Genomic DNA, 16602 nt, shown 5'->3' with positions numbered 1-16602 from the left:
AAGTATGGCTACTCCAGCTTTCTTTTGGCTTCCAGTAGCATGATAAATAGTTCTCCATCCCCTCACTCTCAATCTAAAGGTGTCCTCAGGTCTAAAATGAGTCTCTTATAGACAGGAAATAGATGGGTCTTGTTTTTTATCCATTCTGATACCCTATGTCTTTTGGTTGGCGCATTTAATCCATTTACATTCAGTGTTATTATAGAAAGATACGGGCTTAGAGTCATTGTGATGTCTGTATGTTTTATGCTTGTAGTGATGTCTCTGGTACTTTGTCTCACAGGGTCCCCCTTAGGATCTCTTGGAGGGCTGGTTTAGTGGTGACAAATTCCTTCAGTTTTTGTTTGTTTGGGAAGACCTTTATCTCTCCTTCTATTCTAAATGACAGACTTGCTGGATAAAGGATTCTCGTCTGCATATTTTTTGTGTTTAGCACACTGAAGATATCGTGCCAATTCTTTCTGGCCTGCCAAGTTTCAAAAGAGAGATCAGTCACGAGTCTTATAGGTCTCCCTTTATATGTGAGGGCACGTTTACCCCTTGCTGCTTTCAGAATTTTCTCTTTATCCTTGTATTTTGCCAGTTTCACTATGATATGTCGTGTAGAAGATCGATTCAAGTTATGTCTGAAGGGAGTTCTCTGTGCCTCTGGGATTTCAATGCCTTTTTCTTTCCCCAGCTCAGGGAAGTTCTCAGCTATTATTTCTTCAAGTACCCCTTCAGCACCTTTCCCTCTCTCTTCCTCCTCTGGGATACCAATTATGCGTATATTATTTCTTTTTAGTGTATCACTTAGTTTTCTAATTTTCCCCTCATACTCCTGGATTTTTTAATCTCTCTTTCTCTCAGCTTTCTCTTTTTCCATAACTTTATCTTCTAGTTCACCTATTCTCTCCTCTGCCTCTTCAATCTGAGCTGTCGTCGTTTCCATTTTGTTTTGTATTTCGTTTAAAGCGCTTTTCAGCTCCTCATGACTGTTCCTTAGTCCCTTGATCTCTGTAGCAAGAGATTCTCTGCTGTCAGCTATACTGTTTTCAAGCCCAGCAATTAATTTTATGACTATTATTCTAAATTCACTTTCTGTTATATTATTTAAATCCTTTTTGATCAGTTCATTAGCTGTTGTTATTTCCTGGAGATTCTTCTGAGGGGAATTCTTCCGCTTGGTCATTTTGGATAGTCCCTGGAGTGGTGAGGACCTGCAGGGCACTTCCCCTGTGCTGTGGTGTATAACTGGAGTTGGTGGGCAGGGCCGCAGTCTGACCTGATTTCTGCCCCCAGTCCACTGCTGGGGCCACAGTCAGACTGGTGTGTGCCTTCTCTTCCCCTCTCCTAGGGGCGGGATTCACTGTGGGGTGGCGTGGCCCGTCTGGGCTACTTGCACACTGCCAGGCTTGTGATGCTGGGGATCTGGCGTCTTAGCTGGGGTGGGTAGGCAAGGTGCACGGGGGCAGGAGGGGCAGGCTTAGCTTGCTTCTCCTTAGGTGATCCACTTCAGGAGGGGCACTGTGGCAGCAGGAGGGTGTCAGATCCGCTGCTGGAGGTTTGGCTCTGCAGAAGCACAGAGTTGGGTGTTTGCGCGGAGTGAGCAAGTTCCCTGGCAGGAACTGGTTCCCTTTGGGATTTTGGCGGGGGAGATGGCGCTGGCGAGTGCCTTTGTTCCCCACCAAACTGAGCTCTGTTGTCCGGGGGCTCAGCAGCTCTCCCTCCCTTTGTCCTCCTGCCTTCCCGCTTTCCGAGCAGAGCTGTTAACTTATGATCTCCCTGATGCTAAGTCGTGCTTGCTGTTGGAACACAGTCCGTCAGGCCCCTCGGCTTTTTGCAAGCCAGACTCGGGGGCTCTGCTTGGCAGGCCAGCCACCCCTTTGGCCCGGCTCCCTCCCGCCAGTCCGTGGAACGTGCACCGCCTCGCCGCCCTTCCTACCCTCTTCCGTCGGCCTCTCGTCTGCGCTTGTCTCCGGAGACTCCATTCTGCTAATCCTCTGGTGGTTTTCTGGGTTATTTAGGCAGGTGTAGGTGGAATCTAAGTGATCAGCAGGACGCGCGGTGAGCCCAGCGTCCTCCTACGCCGCCATCTTCCCCTCAGGATCCCTATTTTTAATTTTAAATAGTGTGTTCTGGGGTCTCTGCTTGGTTCTTTTTTTTATCTCTTTGTTAAGGGTCTTACTGATGTCTTCCACTCTTCTTCTCAAGTCCGGTGGGTATCCTTATAATCATTATTTTTACTTCTCTATCAGGCATAATAGTTACACCTTTTTTACTTAGGTCTCTTGCTGTAATTTTGACCTGTTCTTTCATTTGGGACATATTCTTCTGTCTCCTCATTTTGCCTACCTCTGTGTGTCTATTTCTGTGTTTTAGGAAACTCAGCTACAACTCTTCCTCTTGAAAGTAGAGGTGGGACACTGTTTTAACAAGGCTGTCTCTGTCACCTTCCACAAGGGGTTTGCAGCCCCTTCTGAGACTGTGCCAGCCAAGGCTGCTCAGGAGCTACCGTTTTAATGAGGTGCATTCATCCTCTGTGCGAGGTTGGGAGATGCAATTGACAAGGTTTGCACCAGTTTTCTGGGGAGGGGACCTGTAGTTTTAGGACTGAGGTAGACTCAGCTGGAGGGGGCAAAGCATGGTATAGGGAGGTTAGGTAGTGAATGCCAGTGCCTGGCTGGTTCCTGCAGGTGGCTGTGTGACTATACTGTGGGAGAGGGAGGGAAATATCACCTGCCAGCTCCTTTTTTTCCTGGAGAAGTCCATCAGTGAACTCTGAGATTACTAACTCTCCCTCCTACATGCCCCAGGTATTTTTTCAACTGCTGCTTCTAAGCTGTATATCTTCCCAGGTGTTTCACTGTCTCTTTAAGACTGGGGACTCAGTTTCCTAATGCATGCCCTCCAGACTCTGCCAGAGTGGAACTACTTATTTTTGAAAGTTCTAGGGTTTAAGTCCTGATGGTTGTAAGAACTCATGAAATCCAGCCCCCCTGATTTTCATATTTTTTTAAAAAAATTATTTATTGATTTTGAGAGAGATAGCACCAGCTGGAGAGGGGCAGAGAGAGAGAGGAACAGAGGATCTGAAGTGGCTCTGTGCTGACAGCAGAGAACCGTATGTAGGGCTTGAACTCATGCACTGTGAGATCATGACCTGAGCTGAAGTCCGACACTCAAACCACTGAGCCATCTGGGTGCCCCAGGCTCCTCTTATTTTCAAGGCCAAATGCTACGGGAATTCAACTTCCCCATTCAGGCTCTCTGTGTTGACAGTCTGTTTCTCACCACTCTATGCACCCACAGATCCTTCCCTCCCATGGGTGGTCTGCTGTCCATTTAGGCCCTTACAGCATCTCTGCCCTTTCTACCCTCTTTGATGTACTAGCCTTTTGTCTACATTTAGTTGTGGATTTTTGCTTCTAGTCTTTGGGTCTTTGTCTGGGTTATTTGCACTGGTGTGTTATCTAGTTGTATCTGTGGGATGAGGTGAGTTTAGGGTCCTCCTACTCTGTCATCTTCCCAGGAAGCCCAACAGAGTCTTTCCTCTTGACATTTTAAGTTAAAAACATGTTTAAAAAAATAATTGCATCCATCAGAGCTCTCTGAGTTCTAATTTTTTCTTGTAGTTATTTTCTGTCTGTCCCTTTAGAGCTGCCTTAATGGAGATGCCTCCTTGGATTGTTCAGCTTGGTCTTCCTCTCTGAAGTTGCTTACTCCCATTAGATGGCTTATTATATTTCTATGCCTGTTTATGAATGTGAGTTTTTCAACACATAAATCATATGTACAGAGCTCTTGAGCAGTAGCTAGAAGAGTTGTTTTGTCTTCATTATTACTGTTTCTATTTTTATAGATACTGTGTCCTCTCAGATTTCAATGAGAATAAAAATGTAGATTTAAAACATTTTTTAGGGGGTGCCTGGGTGGCGCAGTTGGTTAAGCGTCCGACTTCAACCAGGTCATGATCTCGCGGTCTGTGAGTTCGAGCCTCGTGTCAGGCTCTGGGCTGATAGCTCAGAGCCTGGAGCCTGTTTCCGATTCTGTGTCTCCCTCTCTCTCTGCCCCTCCCCTGTTCATGCTCTGTCTCTCTCTGTCCCAAAAATAAACGTTGAAAAAAAATTGTTTTAAACATTTTTTAGTTTCTAAAAATAATTTTTTCAGAAGAGAAACATTTGTTCTCTATTTTAAAGATGGTTTTCTGTTTTCATTTGGAGATCATATTTTTCTGATGAGAGACAGTCATTCAAATAATCATTTCTCTGTGTGTAATTTGGCATTGTCTTTGTCTACTTTTAAGATTTTTCTCATTTTACTTGGTTTTCAGCATTTCACTCTGATGAAAATTTGGGAAAATTTCAGGTATTATTTCATTACTTTTTCTATCACTTTCTCTCTTTTCCTTATGGGAATAAAATTACATGTTAGATTTTTGATAGTATCCCTTATGTTCCTCAGTCCCTCTTCATTTTAAAAATCTTTGTTCTCTTTGTCTTTAGATAGGTATTTTCTACTGATGTATCTTCAAATGGCCTGACTTTCCCCACTGTCTTATCCTATTTGCTCCTACCTAGGCTCATCAATTACATTTTTTAAAAATTCAGTTGCTGTATTTTTCTCTACTTTAATTTACATTGGATATTTTTATAGTTTGTATTAATCTACTAAGATTTTTATTATTTCATTCATTATGAACATATTTTCTCTTATTTTGGGTTTTGTAATAATAGTTGATTTAAAATTCTTCTACACTAACTTTAAAGTAGAATCTGTCTTGGGATCACTCTCTGTAGATTATTTTTATCTTTTGAGTAAGTCTCATTTTGCTGTTTCTTCAAATGTCAAGTAATTATAAATTATTGAATATTGGGAATATCCTCTTTAAGCTCTAGATTCTACTATATTCTTCTAGTATGGTTAGTCCTACTTTTGTCTTGTTTTAATATATAAATAATGTTTTTGGATGCAAAACGAAAATTCTGTTTTTAGGAGGAGCTCAATTTGCATTCAGTTCTTTTAGCTTTTGATAGGCTTCTTAGAGTCTTCCCTATGCATATGTGATTTGGGCTTGAGTGAGATTTGGGCAGGGTTTATACAGAGTTTGGGGCTCCTTATCTCAATCAAGCTCTCTTCTTTGTATGACTTGCCCTAAGTTTTGCAGTGATTTCCTTCCTTTGGTTTATAAGGTCTAAGAAATTGTTTTCTATCAGCTATTAGGTGCCCTGTCTGGCTCATGTAGCGCTTGACTTCAGATTACAAGCCAGGAAATAAGAATTTTACCTAGGACTCTTTTCTTCTTCCAAGTGTTACCTTCTCTCAAGAATCTACTTATTTTTGGTTTCTCTTCAGTGTTGATATTTGTTTTTGTTTTGAGTTTGTAGTTTTTATGTGTGGCAGGGTCTGTTCACTAGCAACTTTCTCTGCTGTACCAGAAGCAGAACAGGGGATCTTAGATATGGTTCCTCAAACTGTCTCCTATCTCATGGAGAATTCTTGATACATTTCATGTGTAACATTCACACAAACTCAGAACTGTGTTTATTTTCTGTTAAGAGTAGAGTTGCTTTTTTTCATAAAATTTGAATGTTTATATTTAAATATATCAGGTCTAGAGAAGCAGAGATATGAAATATTTAGCTTATTGTAGTTATAATTTACCAGATTCAAGGTCATTTTTCCTATACAAAATCAATAGGAAGCTACAGCTGCAGAAATTATACACCATTATGCCACAGAAATATGTGAATAAATGTGTATGCTCAAATCATCATCTTGGCTATCTGTGGATTATAGACAGATGATAATTGTAACAATTAATTTATAGAAACAGAGCTACTAAAATGAATATATTTTTCCTTTATATTATATCACAGAAAGTAGCATTTGCTCTGGAAGTTGAGAACAAAGTCCTTCAGGAACAATTGAAACAGGCTTTACAGGTAAATGATATAGGTTATTTTAAAATTGTTAACAAATGAAGGAAATATCTGTAAACAACTTCTAAATGAATGATTTTGACCTTGAAAACGAATAGGCTTATGTGTTGTACTTTTTTGCCAGATTAAAGTATATTCATTCTGGGGCGCCTGGGTGGCGCAGTCGGTTAAGCGTCCGACTTCAGCCAGGTCACGATCTCGCGGTCCGTGAGTTCGAGCCCCGCGTCGGGCTCTGGGCTGATGGCTCGGAGCCTGGAGCCTGTTTCCGATTCTGTGTCTCCCTCTCTCTCTGCCCCTCCCCCGTTCATGCTCGGTCTCTCTCTGTCCCAAAAATAAATAAACGTTGAAAAAAAAAATTAAAAAAAAAATAAAGTATATTCATTTTATGTACTAGGATATATTAATAAAATTTAATACTCATTCTTATTAAAAATGGTAAACTAGATAGAAAGAAAAGTAAACTTGCTTAATCAAATAAATCTATTTGAAGCTGAGACACTGTTATATGTGAAATCCTGCAGGCATTCCAACTAAACTCAATTAAACTAGGATGCTGGTTTTTTACCACTCTTTGAAATTTGTGTTAAACGATCAAAGAAAGGAAAAAGCTACAAACATTTTCATAAGTGGATAGACAAAAGTATAATTATTTGTATATTAATTTTCCTTTGGAAAAATGCAAGATAATACACAAATTTATTAATGATATAATTCAAAAAGCTGGCTGAGGGCAAAATAGATATAAAAAAGCAATAGAAGAAGGCTGGGAAAATGGTGCAATAGGAGGACTGTAAGCATACTTCACTCCAGATACAGCTAGATAACACTTATATCAGCATAAATAATCCAGAAAACAATGTGAAGCCTGGCAGAACAAACTCCATGAGTAAAGGTAGAACAGAGGCCACATCGAAGGGGGTAAGAGTGAGGACATGTCCCCAGAAGGGAGGGATGCAATGGATGAAGAGAAGGAAGTGAAACAGATTGTCACACTGGGGAGTCCACATGGGAAAGATGAATTTTTATAACATTTGGTTTTGAAAACAAGAGGCTCCAAATTTCATGAGTTCTTACAAGTAGCAGGACTTATGGCCTAGAAATTTAAAAATTAGCGGGCTGGTTCTGGGAGAACCCAGAGGGCATTAGGAAGCTGAGTCCTGCCCTTAAAGAGACAGCACAACAAATAACCTGTAGAAAGAGCACAGTTTGAAAAATGCCTGGAGTATATGGGAAGGAGAGTTATTTACCCTCCAGCATAAACACAGAGCCACCTGCTGGAACCAGTATGGTGCCAACATTCACTATCTAACTTGCTTACACCAAGCCTCAACCCCTCACCCTTCACCAGACTCAACCTTCGTCATCACATTTACCTCAGTCCTGGTGCTGTGGGTCCCTTTCCCCAGAAGACTCATGCAACCATCACCATCACCTTGTCTCTTGGCCTGCTTGTTTTGTGGGGCATTGGTCCTGGCAGTGGTGGCAGGTCTGTGGAAGCCCAAGGTGTAACCTTGTTAAAATTGTGCACCCCACCCATACAGCACTGGTCCTGGCAATGCTGGCAGGTCTTATTTCACAAGCAGACTGCTGTGCATCTTGTAAAATGTGCTCCTCCATGGCCAGGGACCAAACACTGCCAACAGCAGGCAAAGGGAACCTCTGCAGATAACTGGAGTGAAGGAAAAAGTGGCTAGGACACAACAGGAAGGTATATACAACACACATAGGCGATACCCCCTGAGAACCAGTTTCTTGGGACAGGGGACACTACATTGGGGCACTACAGGACCTCTTCTTCATAAGGCCACTTTTCAGAGCAGGAGATGTAGCTGACTTTCCTAAAATACAGAAGCAGACACACAGAGTTAGGTGAAATGAGGAGACAGAGGAATATATCCCAAATGAAAGAATAGGACAAAAATCATAGCAGGAGACCTAAGTGAGACAGATATAAGTGTTATGCCTGATAGAGAACTTAAAGTAATGATTATAATGATACTCATTCGACTTGAGAAAAGAGTAGAAGACATGAGTGAGACTCTTAAGAAAGAGATAAAAAAGAACCAAGCAGAGACCCAAGAGCATGCTAATTGAAATTAAAAATACACATGGCAGTGTGCCTGAGTGGCTCAGTCAGTTAAGTGGCTGACTTTGGCCCAGGTCATGATCTCACGGTTTGTGGATTTGAGCCTCATGTTGGGCTCTGTGCTGATAGCTCAGAGCCTGGCGCCTGCTTTGGATTCTGTGTCTCCCCTTCTCTCTGTCCTTCCCTTGCTCCCTCCCTCCTTCTCTCTCTCTCTCAAAAATAAATAAACATTACAAAAAAAAAAAAAGAAAAAAAAAAACCTCATGATGGACAAAATAGCAGACTAGAGGAAGCAGAGGAACAAATTAATGACCTGGAAGAGTCATGGAGTAATGGAAAGCAATCAAGCTGAGCAAGTTAAGAGAAAAAGAAATTATGCAAAATGAGAATAGAGTTAAGGAATTCAGTGACTTGATCAAGCATAATATTTTCAGTATGGGATCCAAGAAGAAGGAGAGACAAAAGGGGGCAGAAAATTTATTTGAAAAAATAATAGCTGAAAACTTCCCTAATCTGAGGAAGGAAATAGATATCTAGATTCTCCTGGATCTGGATTGAACACATGGTAATCAAAATGGCAAAAAGTAGTGATACAGAAACATTTTTTTAAAGCAGCAAGAGAGGAGACAGGGAGATCGTGGCAGAATAGTAGGACCCTAGACTCACTTTGTCTCAAAAATGTAGCTAGATAACTATGGAATCACTCTTAAATGCCCCAGAAATTGACCTGAAAACTGACAGAACAAACTCCACAACTAAAGATAGAAGCTACATCAAAGATAATAGAAAGTGCAAAGATGTGGTTTAGGGGAGAAACAGATCCTGACTGTAGTAGAAGGGAAGTAGCTGTGGTCATGAAGAAGGGTGAGGGAGAGAAGGATATGCAAGGAAATGCACAGAAGAATGTCTCCCCAAAGCCCAGTGGCTTGGAAAACAAGAGGGGCTGAATTTAATGAATTCTTACAATGAGCAGAGCTTAAAGCCTGGAGTTTTAAAAGTTAGCAGGCTTAGCTGGGATAGAGCCCAGAGGGCAGTGTACTGTTCCTGGAGAGAAGGCAGACATACAAATTGGAGACATACAGTGTGGAACCAGTGATCTAAAGAGCACCTGGGGTACACAGTGAGAAGATTATTGCTCTTCTTAGAGCAATAATGACAGGAAGCATTCATAGAGACACCTCTCTGTGGGACAAAGGAGCTAGCCATCATTTCTCTGACCTACCCCTTAGCATAAACACAGAGCTACCTGTGGGAAGTAGTGCAGTGTGGACACTAGAAATCTAAATTTGCTTACCTTAAGCCCCATTCCCCTGTATTCCAGTGCAACTGCCCTTCCCAGTCACACTTACCTCAGTCCCATTACAGTTGGCCCCTCTCCCAGAAGACCAGCACAAATTCCTGCCCACATCACGTCTCTCAACCAAAGAGGTTTCTCAGTTCCAGTGAGGTGGAGACAGTTCTCATTTCACAAGGAAACCAGAGCACACTTAATTAAAACTCACCACATTCAGGTCAAGGATCAAACACTGCCTGTAGCAAGCAAGGAGAGCCTCTGTAGATGACTTGCCTGAAGGATAGAGCAGCCAGAACAGAACAGCAGAGTGCGTGCAGCACACACCAGAGACCCTCCCTGAAGCACGAGGCCCTGGACACTACATGACCTCTTCTTCATAAAGCCAATACTTTCAAGAGCTGGAGACATAAGTGGCTTTTCTAGCACACAGAAGAAGGTAGAGACTTAGACCAAATGCAGAGATGGAGGAATTTATCCCAAACAAAAGAAGATAAGTCCATGGTTAGAGATCTAAGTGAAACAGATATAAGTAACATGCCTGATGGAGAATTTAAAGCAACAATGATAAAGATACTCACTGGGCTTGAGAAAAGCATGGAAGACATCAATCAGTGAGATCCTTACCACAGAAATAAGACAGTTGAAGTATCAATCAGAGGTGAAAAGTATAATAAGTGAGATTAGAAAGATACTTGATGCAATGAACAGCAGGCTGAAAGAAGCAGAAGAATGAATTAATGACCTAGAAGACAAAATAATAGAAAGCTATGAAGCTGAACAAAAGAGTGAAAGAATTATACAAAGTGATAATAGACTTAGGGAACTTACTGACTCCATCAAAGGTAATAATATTCATATTATAGGAGTCCCAGAAGAAGAGAGAGGAAGGGGGGCATTGCTAAATCTTCCCTAATCTAGGGAAGGAAACAGACATCCAGATCCAGGAGGCATAGGGAACTCCCATCAGAATCAACAAAAGCAGGCTTACCCCAAGACATATTGTAATTAAATTTGCAAAATATAGTGATAAAGAAAAATATCTTAAAAGTAGTGAGAAGAAAGAAGTCATTAACCAACAAAGGAAAACCAACTAGGCTAATAGATTTTTCAACAGAAACTTGGCAGACCAGAAGGGAGTGGCATGATATATTCAAAGTGCTGAAGGGTAAAATATGCAGCCAAGAATACTCTATCTAGCAAGGCTATAATTCAGAATAGAAGGAGAAATAGAGTTTTCCAGGCAAGTAAAAACTAAAGGAGTGTGTGACCACTAAACCAGCTCTGCAAGAAGTATTAAAGGGGAGTTGTTGAGTGGAAAGGAGGGACCACAAGTGATAGTATAAAGACAGAAAACATAAAAAGAGTAAAAATGAATATTTCTATAAGAAATCAGTCAAGTAATTCACAGAAAAAGAATCTAAAATATAACACATATACCTGAAATGTGGGGAGGAAAGGAGAAAAGAATGGGTTCGAAATTAAACATCAACTTAATATAGACTGCTATTTGCAGGAGAGGTTATATACAAACCTAAAGGTTACCACATATCAAAAAACGCTAATAAACATGCAAAGAATAAAGAAAAGAAATCCAAATATATCACTAAAGAAAATCAGGAAACCATGAAAGAAAGACAAGAAAGAATCAGAGAAAAGTCTTCAGAAACAACTACAAAATAAGTAATAAAATTGCATAAATACATAGCCATCAATAATTACTTTGAATGTAAATGGACTAATTTGAATGTAAATGGATTAAGCACTCCAATCAAAGATATAGGATGTTAGAATGGGTATAAAAACAAGATGCATCTATATGCTGCCTACCAGAGACCCATTTAGACCTAAAGACACCTGCAGTTTGAAAATAAGTGGATGGAGAAATATTTATCATGCAAATGTATGTCAAAAAAAAAAAATCCAGAGGAGCAATACTTATATCAGACAAAATAGACCTTAAAACAAAGACTGTATTAAGAGACAAAGAAAGACACTATATAATAATAAAGAGGGAAATCCAACAAGAAGATACAACAATTTTAAGTATTTATGCACCTGACATGGGAGTACCTAAATACATAAAATAATAACAAACATAAAGGAACTAGTTGATAGTAATACAATAATAGTAGGGAACTTTAACACCCTACTTACATCAATGAATAGATCATATAAACAGAAAATCAACAAGGAACCAAGTTTTATATGAAAAACCCACACTTTATATCCTAAATAGGGAAAAACTGAGAGCTTTTCCTCTATGGTCAGGACAAGACAAGGATGTCCACTCTCACCACTTTTATTCAACATAGTAGTGGAAGTCCTAGCCACAGCAATCAGAGGACAAAAAGAAATAAAAGGCATCCAAAATTTCAAGGAAAAACTAAAACTTTCACTGTTTACAGATGACATTATACTGAAAACATGGAAGATTCCACAAAAAAAAAAAAAAAACCCTGCTAGAACTGATAAATGAATTCAATAAAGTCACAGTATACAAAATTGATGTACAAAAATCTGTTGCATTTCTATACACCAATAATGAAGCAGCAGAAAAAACTATTAAGAAAATAATCCCATTTAGAATTGTGCCAAAAATAATAAAATACCTAGGAATAAACCTAACCGAAGAAGGGAAACAGTTGTACAGTGAAAAGTATAAAACATTGATGAAAGAAATTGATGATGACACAAAGACATGGAAAGACATTCCGTGCTCATGTATTGGAAGAACAAATATTTTTAAAATTTCTGTACTACCCAAAGCAATCTACAGATTTAATGCAATCTCTATCAAAATACTGGTAGCATTTTCACAGGTACAGCAAACATATTTGTAGGGAACCATAATAGACCCTGAATAGCCAAAGAAATCTTGAAGAGAAAAACAAAACTGGAGGTATCACAATTCCCGACTTCAAGTTATATTTTAGAGTTGTGGTAATAAAAACAGTATGGTATTGGCACAAAAATAGACACCTAGATCAATGGCACAGAATACAAAACCCAGAAGTAAACCCACAATTATATTGTCAATTAAACTTTGAAAAAGGAGGAGAGAATATGCAATGGGGAAAAGTTTCTTCAACAAATAGTGCTGAGAAAACTGGACAGCTGCGTGCAAAAAAATGAAACTGAACTATTTTCTCATAGCATACACAAAAGTAAGTTCAAAATGGATTAAAGATTTAAATGTGAGACCTGACATCATAAAAATCCTAGAAGAGAGTGCAAAGGCAATAATTTCTCTGACATCTGCCATGGCAACATGTTTCTAGATAGGTCTCCTGTGGCAAGGGAAACAAAAGCAAAAATAGTCTATTGGGACTACATCAGAATAAGAAGCATTTACACATTGAAGAAACAACCAACAAAACTAAGAGGCTGCCTATGAGTGGGAGAAGATATTTGCAAATGACATATCTGATAAAGGGTTAGTATGAAAGATATATAAAGAACTGACACAACTCAGCACTCAAAAAACACATTATCCAATTAAAAAATGGGAAGAATATATGAACAGACATTTCTCAAAATAAGACTTCTAGATTGCTAACAGATGCATGAAAATATACTCAACATCACTCATCATCAGGTAAGTGCAAATCAAAACCACAGTGAGATATCACCTCATCCCTGTCAGATTGGTTAAAATCAAATCCTCAAGACACATCAAGTGTCAGTGAAGATGTGTAGAAAAAGGAACCCTAGGACACTGTAGCTGGGAATACAAACTGGTGCAGCCACTGTGGAAGACAGTATGGTGGTTCCTCAAAATATTAAAAATAGAACTACTTTATGATCTAGTACACTGGGTATTTTACCCAAAGAATACAAAACACTAAATGAAAAGAAAAACAATTCAAAGGGATATATGCATCTCTATGTTTACTGCAGCATTATTTACAATGGCCAAACTATGAAAGCACCTCAAATGTCTATTGATAGATTAATGGATAAAGATGTTAAATATAACACACATACGTGTGTATATATAATGCAATATTACTCAACCATAAAAAAGAATGAAATCTTGTCATTTGCAACAGCATGGATAGAGCTAAAGTATGATGCTAAGTAAAATAAGAGAAAGACAGTTACATATGATTTCACTTATATGTGGAATTTAAGAGACAAAACAAAGAAAAAAAAAGAGGGAGACAAACCAAAAAACAGGCTCTTAACTATAGAGAACAAACGGATGGTTACCAGAAAGAGGTAGGTGGAAGGATGGGTGAAATATTGGAGGGGATCAAGAGTACACTAATCTGGATGAGCACTGAGTTATATGTGGAACTGCTGAATCACCATTTTATATGCCTGAAACTATTATAATACTGTACATTAACTACATTGGAATTAAAATCTAAAGAAAGCAAAAGAAAAAAAATAGATTTTTATTTTTATCCAAAACAACCATTTAGAAACTATAATAGAGATAATTCTATTTATAATATTACAGTAGCATATTTAAGAAAAATACAGTTTTATATGAAGAAAAATATACTTTACTGAGAGATATAGATGAACAGTGAAGAAATAGAAATTTATATTTGGTTTCGAAGGTTCAATATTATAAATATTTCAATGTTCCATTTTTTCCAAAGTGATATATATATTTAAAGCAATTTATTTCTAGGTATAAGTGGAATTATTATAGGATATATTGAGAAATGAAACTGGTGATTATACAAAAGAATAATAAGAATTTAGTTATTCAAAAATCAATATGTAATGTAACACTATAACTAAGTCAATGTGGTACTGGATTTGGTACTGAATGAAAAATCCAGAAACAGATTCAAATGAATGTAATAATTTATTATTTTATAATTTTAGTTAAAGTTTTTCTAAGTTAGAGAGAGAGGCAGAGGGGCAGAGGGAGGGAGAGACAGACAGACAGAATCCCAAGCAGGCTACATGCTTAGTGGGGAGTCCAATGCAGGGCTGGATCCCATGACCCCAGGATCATGACCCGAGTTTAAGTCAAGTCACAGACTCAACTGACTGAGCCACCAGGTGCCCTTGAAAAAATTTTTTTATAGCTCTGACTTGAGACTCAGAGGGGAAGATGGTGGTGTAGGAAGACGCTGGTCTCACCTCGTCCTGCTCATTGCTTAGATTCCACCCACATCTGCCTAAATAACCCAGAAAACTGCCAGAAGACTAGCAGAACGGACTCTGCAGAGCCAAGCATAGACAAGAGGAACATGGAAGAGGGAAGGAAGGGTGGAGAGGCGGTGTGTGCTACACAGACTGGTGGGAGGGAGCCGGGGTGGTGGAGGGGCAGCCCACCTGGAAAGGCAGAGCCCCCCAAAGTCTGGTTTGCAAAGGCAGAGTGGCCTGACTCTGTGAGTTTTGACAGCCAGCCGGACTTAACGTCTGGAATATTAAAAGTCAGCAGCTCTGCTCTCAGAGAGCGGGGATGGCAAGAGGACACCAGGTAGGTACCCCAGAAGACAGAGCTCAGCTTGGCGGGGAAGCCAAGGTGCTGGAAAGTGCCATTTCCCTCTCCCATTCCCCAGCTGAATTTCCAAAGGGAACCAGTTCCCATCACCGAAACTTGCTGGCACCATGCAAATGCTCAACACTGTGCTTCTGGGGGATCCATCCCTCCAACAGTCTGCCTGCCTCCCAGTGCTGCAGGGCCCCTCCCACAGGGGACCACAGACCACAAAGACAGCTAAGCCTGCCCTTCCTGCCCCTGTGCACCTTATAGATCCACCTTGGTTAATCCACCAGATCCCATCAAAGCAGCACCACAAGCCTGGCAGTGTACAAGTAGCCCAGACAGGGGCCACACCACTCCACAGTGAGTCCTGTTCCTGGGAGAAAGGAAGATAAGGTACACACCAGTCTGACTGTGGCCCCAGCAGTGAGCTAGGGGCAGACAACGGGTCTGACTGCAGCCCTGCCCACCAACACGAGTTACTCCGGGCAGCACAGGGGAAGTGCCCTGCAGTTTGGAGCCACCCCAGGGACTACACAAAATGATGAAACGGAAGAACTCTCCTCAAAAGAAACTCCAGGAAGTAGTGACAGCTAACGAATTGATCAAAAACAATTTAAGCAATATAATGGAACAAGAATTTAGAACAATATTCATAAAATGCATCGCTGGGTTTGAAAAAAGCATAGAGGTCAGCAGAGAATCTATTGTTACAGAGATCAAGGGACTAAGAAATAGTCATGAGGAGCTAAAAAATGCTATAAATGAGGTGCAAAATAAAATGGAGGTGGCCATAGCATGGATTGAAGAGGCAGAGGAGAGAATAGGTGAATTAGAAGATAAAATTATGGAAAAAGAGGAAGCTGAGAAATAAATCCAAGAGTATGAGGGGAGAATTAGAGAACTAAGTGATGCAATCAAACAGGAAAATATCCATGTCATATGAATTCCAGAAGAAGAAGAAGAGAGAGAGAAAGGGGCTGAAGGTATACTTGAATAAATCATAGCTGAGAACTTCCTTGATCTGGGGAAGGAAAAAGGCATTGAAATCCTAGAGGCACAGAGAACTCCCTTCAGACGTAACTTGAATCGATCTTCTGCACGACATATCATAGTGAAACTGGCAAAATACAAGAATAAAGAGAAAATTCTGAAAGAAGCTAGGGATAAACAGGCTCTAACTTACAAAGGTAGACACATAAGAGTAGTGGCAGACCGATCTACTGAAACTTGACAGGTCAGAAAGGAATGGCAGATTATCTTCAATGTGATGAACATAAAAAATATGTAGCTAAGAATCCTTTATCCAGGAAGTCTGTCATTCAGATAAAGGTCTTCAAACAAACAAAAACTGAAGGAATTCATCACCACTAAACCAGCCCTACAAGAGGTCCTAAGGGGGACTCTGAGTGGAATGTTGCAAGGACCACAAAGTACCAGAGACATCACTACAAGCATGAAACCTACAGATAACACAGAAACCCTAAACCCATATCGTTCAATAATACCACTGAATGTAAATGGACTAAATGCTCCAATCAAAAGACATAGGGTATCAGAATGGATAAAAAACAGGACTCATCTATTTGCTATCTACAAGAGACTCATTTCAGACCTGAGGACACCTTCAGATTGAAAGTGAGGGGATGGAGAACTATCTATCATGCTACTGGAAGTCAAAAGAAAGCTGGAGTAGCCATACTTATATCAGACCAACTAGACTTTAAATTAAAGGTTGTAACAAGAGATGAAGAAAGGTATTATATAATAATTACAGGGACTATCCATTAGGAAGAGCTAACAATTATCAATGTCTATGCACCGAATATGGGAGCCCCCAAATATATAAAAA

The 16602-nt window shown here is 39.9% G+C and overlaps 1 protein-coding gene across 4 annotated transcripts in view; it reads left to right on the top strand.

Moving 5' to 3' along the window:
• The window catches only part of LOC121014633 (coiled-coil domain-containing protein 7), a 246903-nt gene that overhangs the window by 45335 nt on the left and 184966 nt on the right, over positions 1–16602 (top strand). For 3 of the 4 annotated variants that reach the window (XR_005783321.1, XR_005783320.1, XM_040451029.1), the window contains exon 5: positions 5859–5924. The exons of the other annotated variant lie outside the window; for it this stretch is intronic. Coding sequence is in view for 1 of the 3 variants with exons in the window: in XM_040451029.1 (XP_040306963.1) it covers positions 5859–5924 (66 nt within the window). In the remaining 2 variants the exon portion in view is untranslated. The remainder of the gene's footprint in view (positions 1–5858; positions 5925–16602) is intronic. 4 annotated transcript variants of the gene reach the window in all.

The sequence above is a fragment of the Herpailurus yagouaroundi genome, unplaced genomic scaffold, assembly GCF_014898765.1.
Source record: "Herpailurus yagouaroundi ecotype Mexico unplaced genomic scaffold, PumYag 203, whole genome shotgun sequence".
Lineage (NCBI taxonomy): Eukaryota > Metazoa > Chordata > Mammalia > Carnivora > Felidae > Herpailurus > Herpailurus yagouaroundi.
Note: the sequence above shows the minus strand (reverse complement) of the source record. Positions and strands in the feature narration are given on the sequence as shown.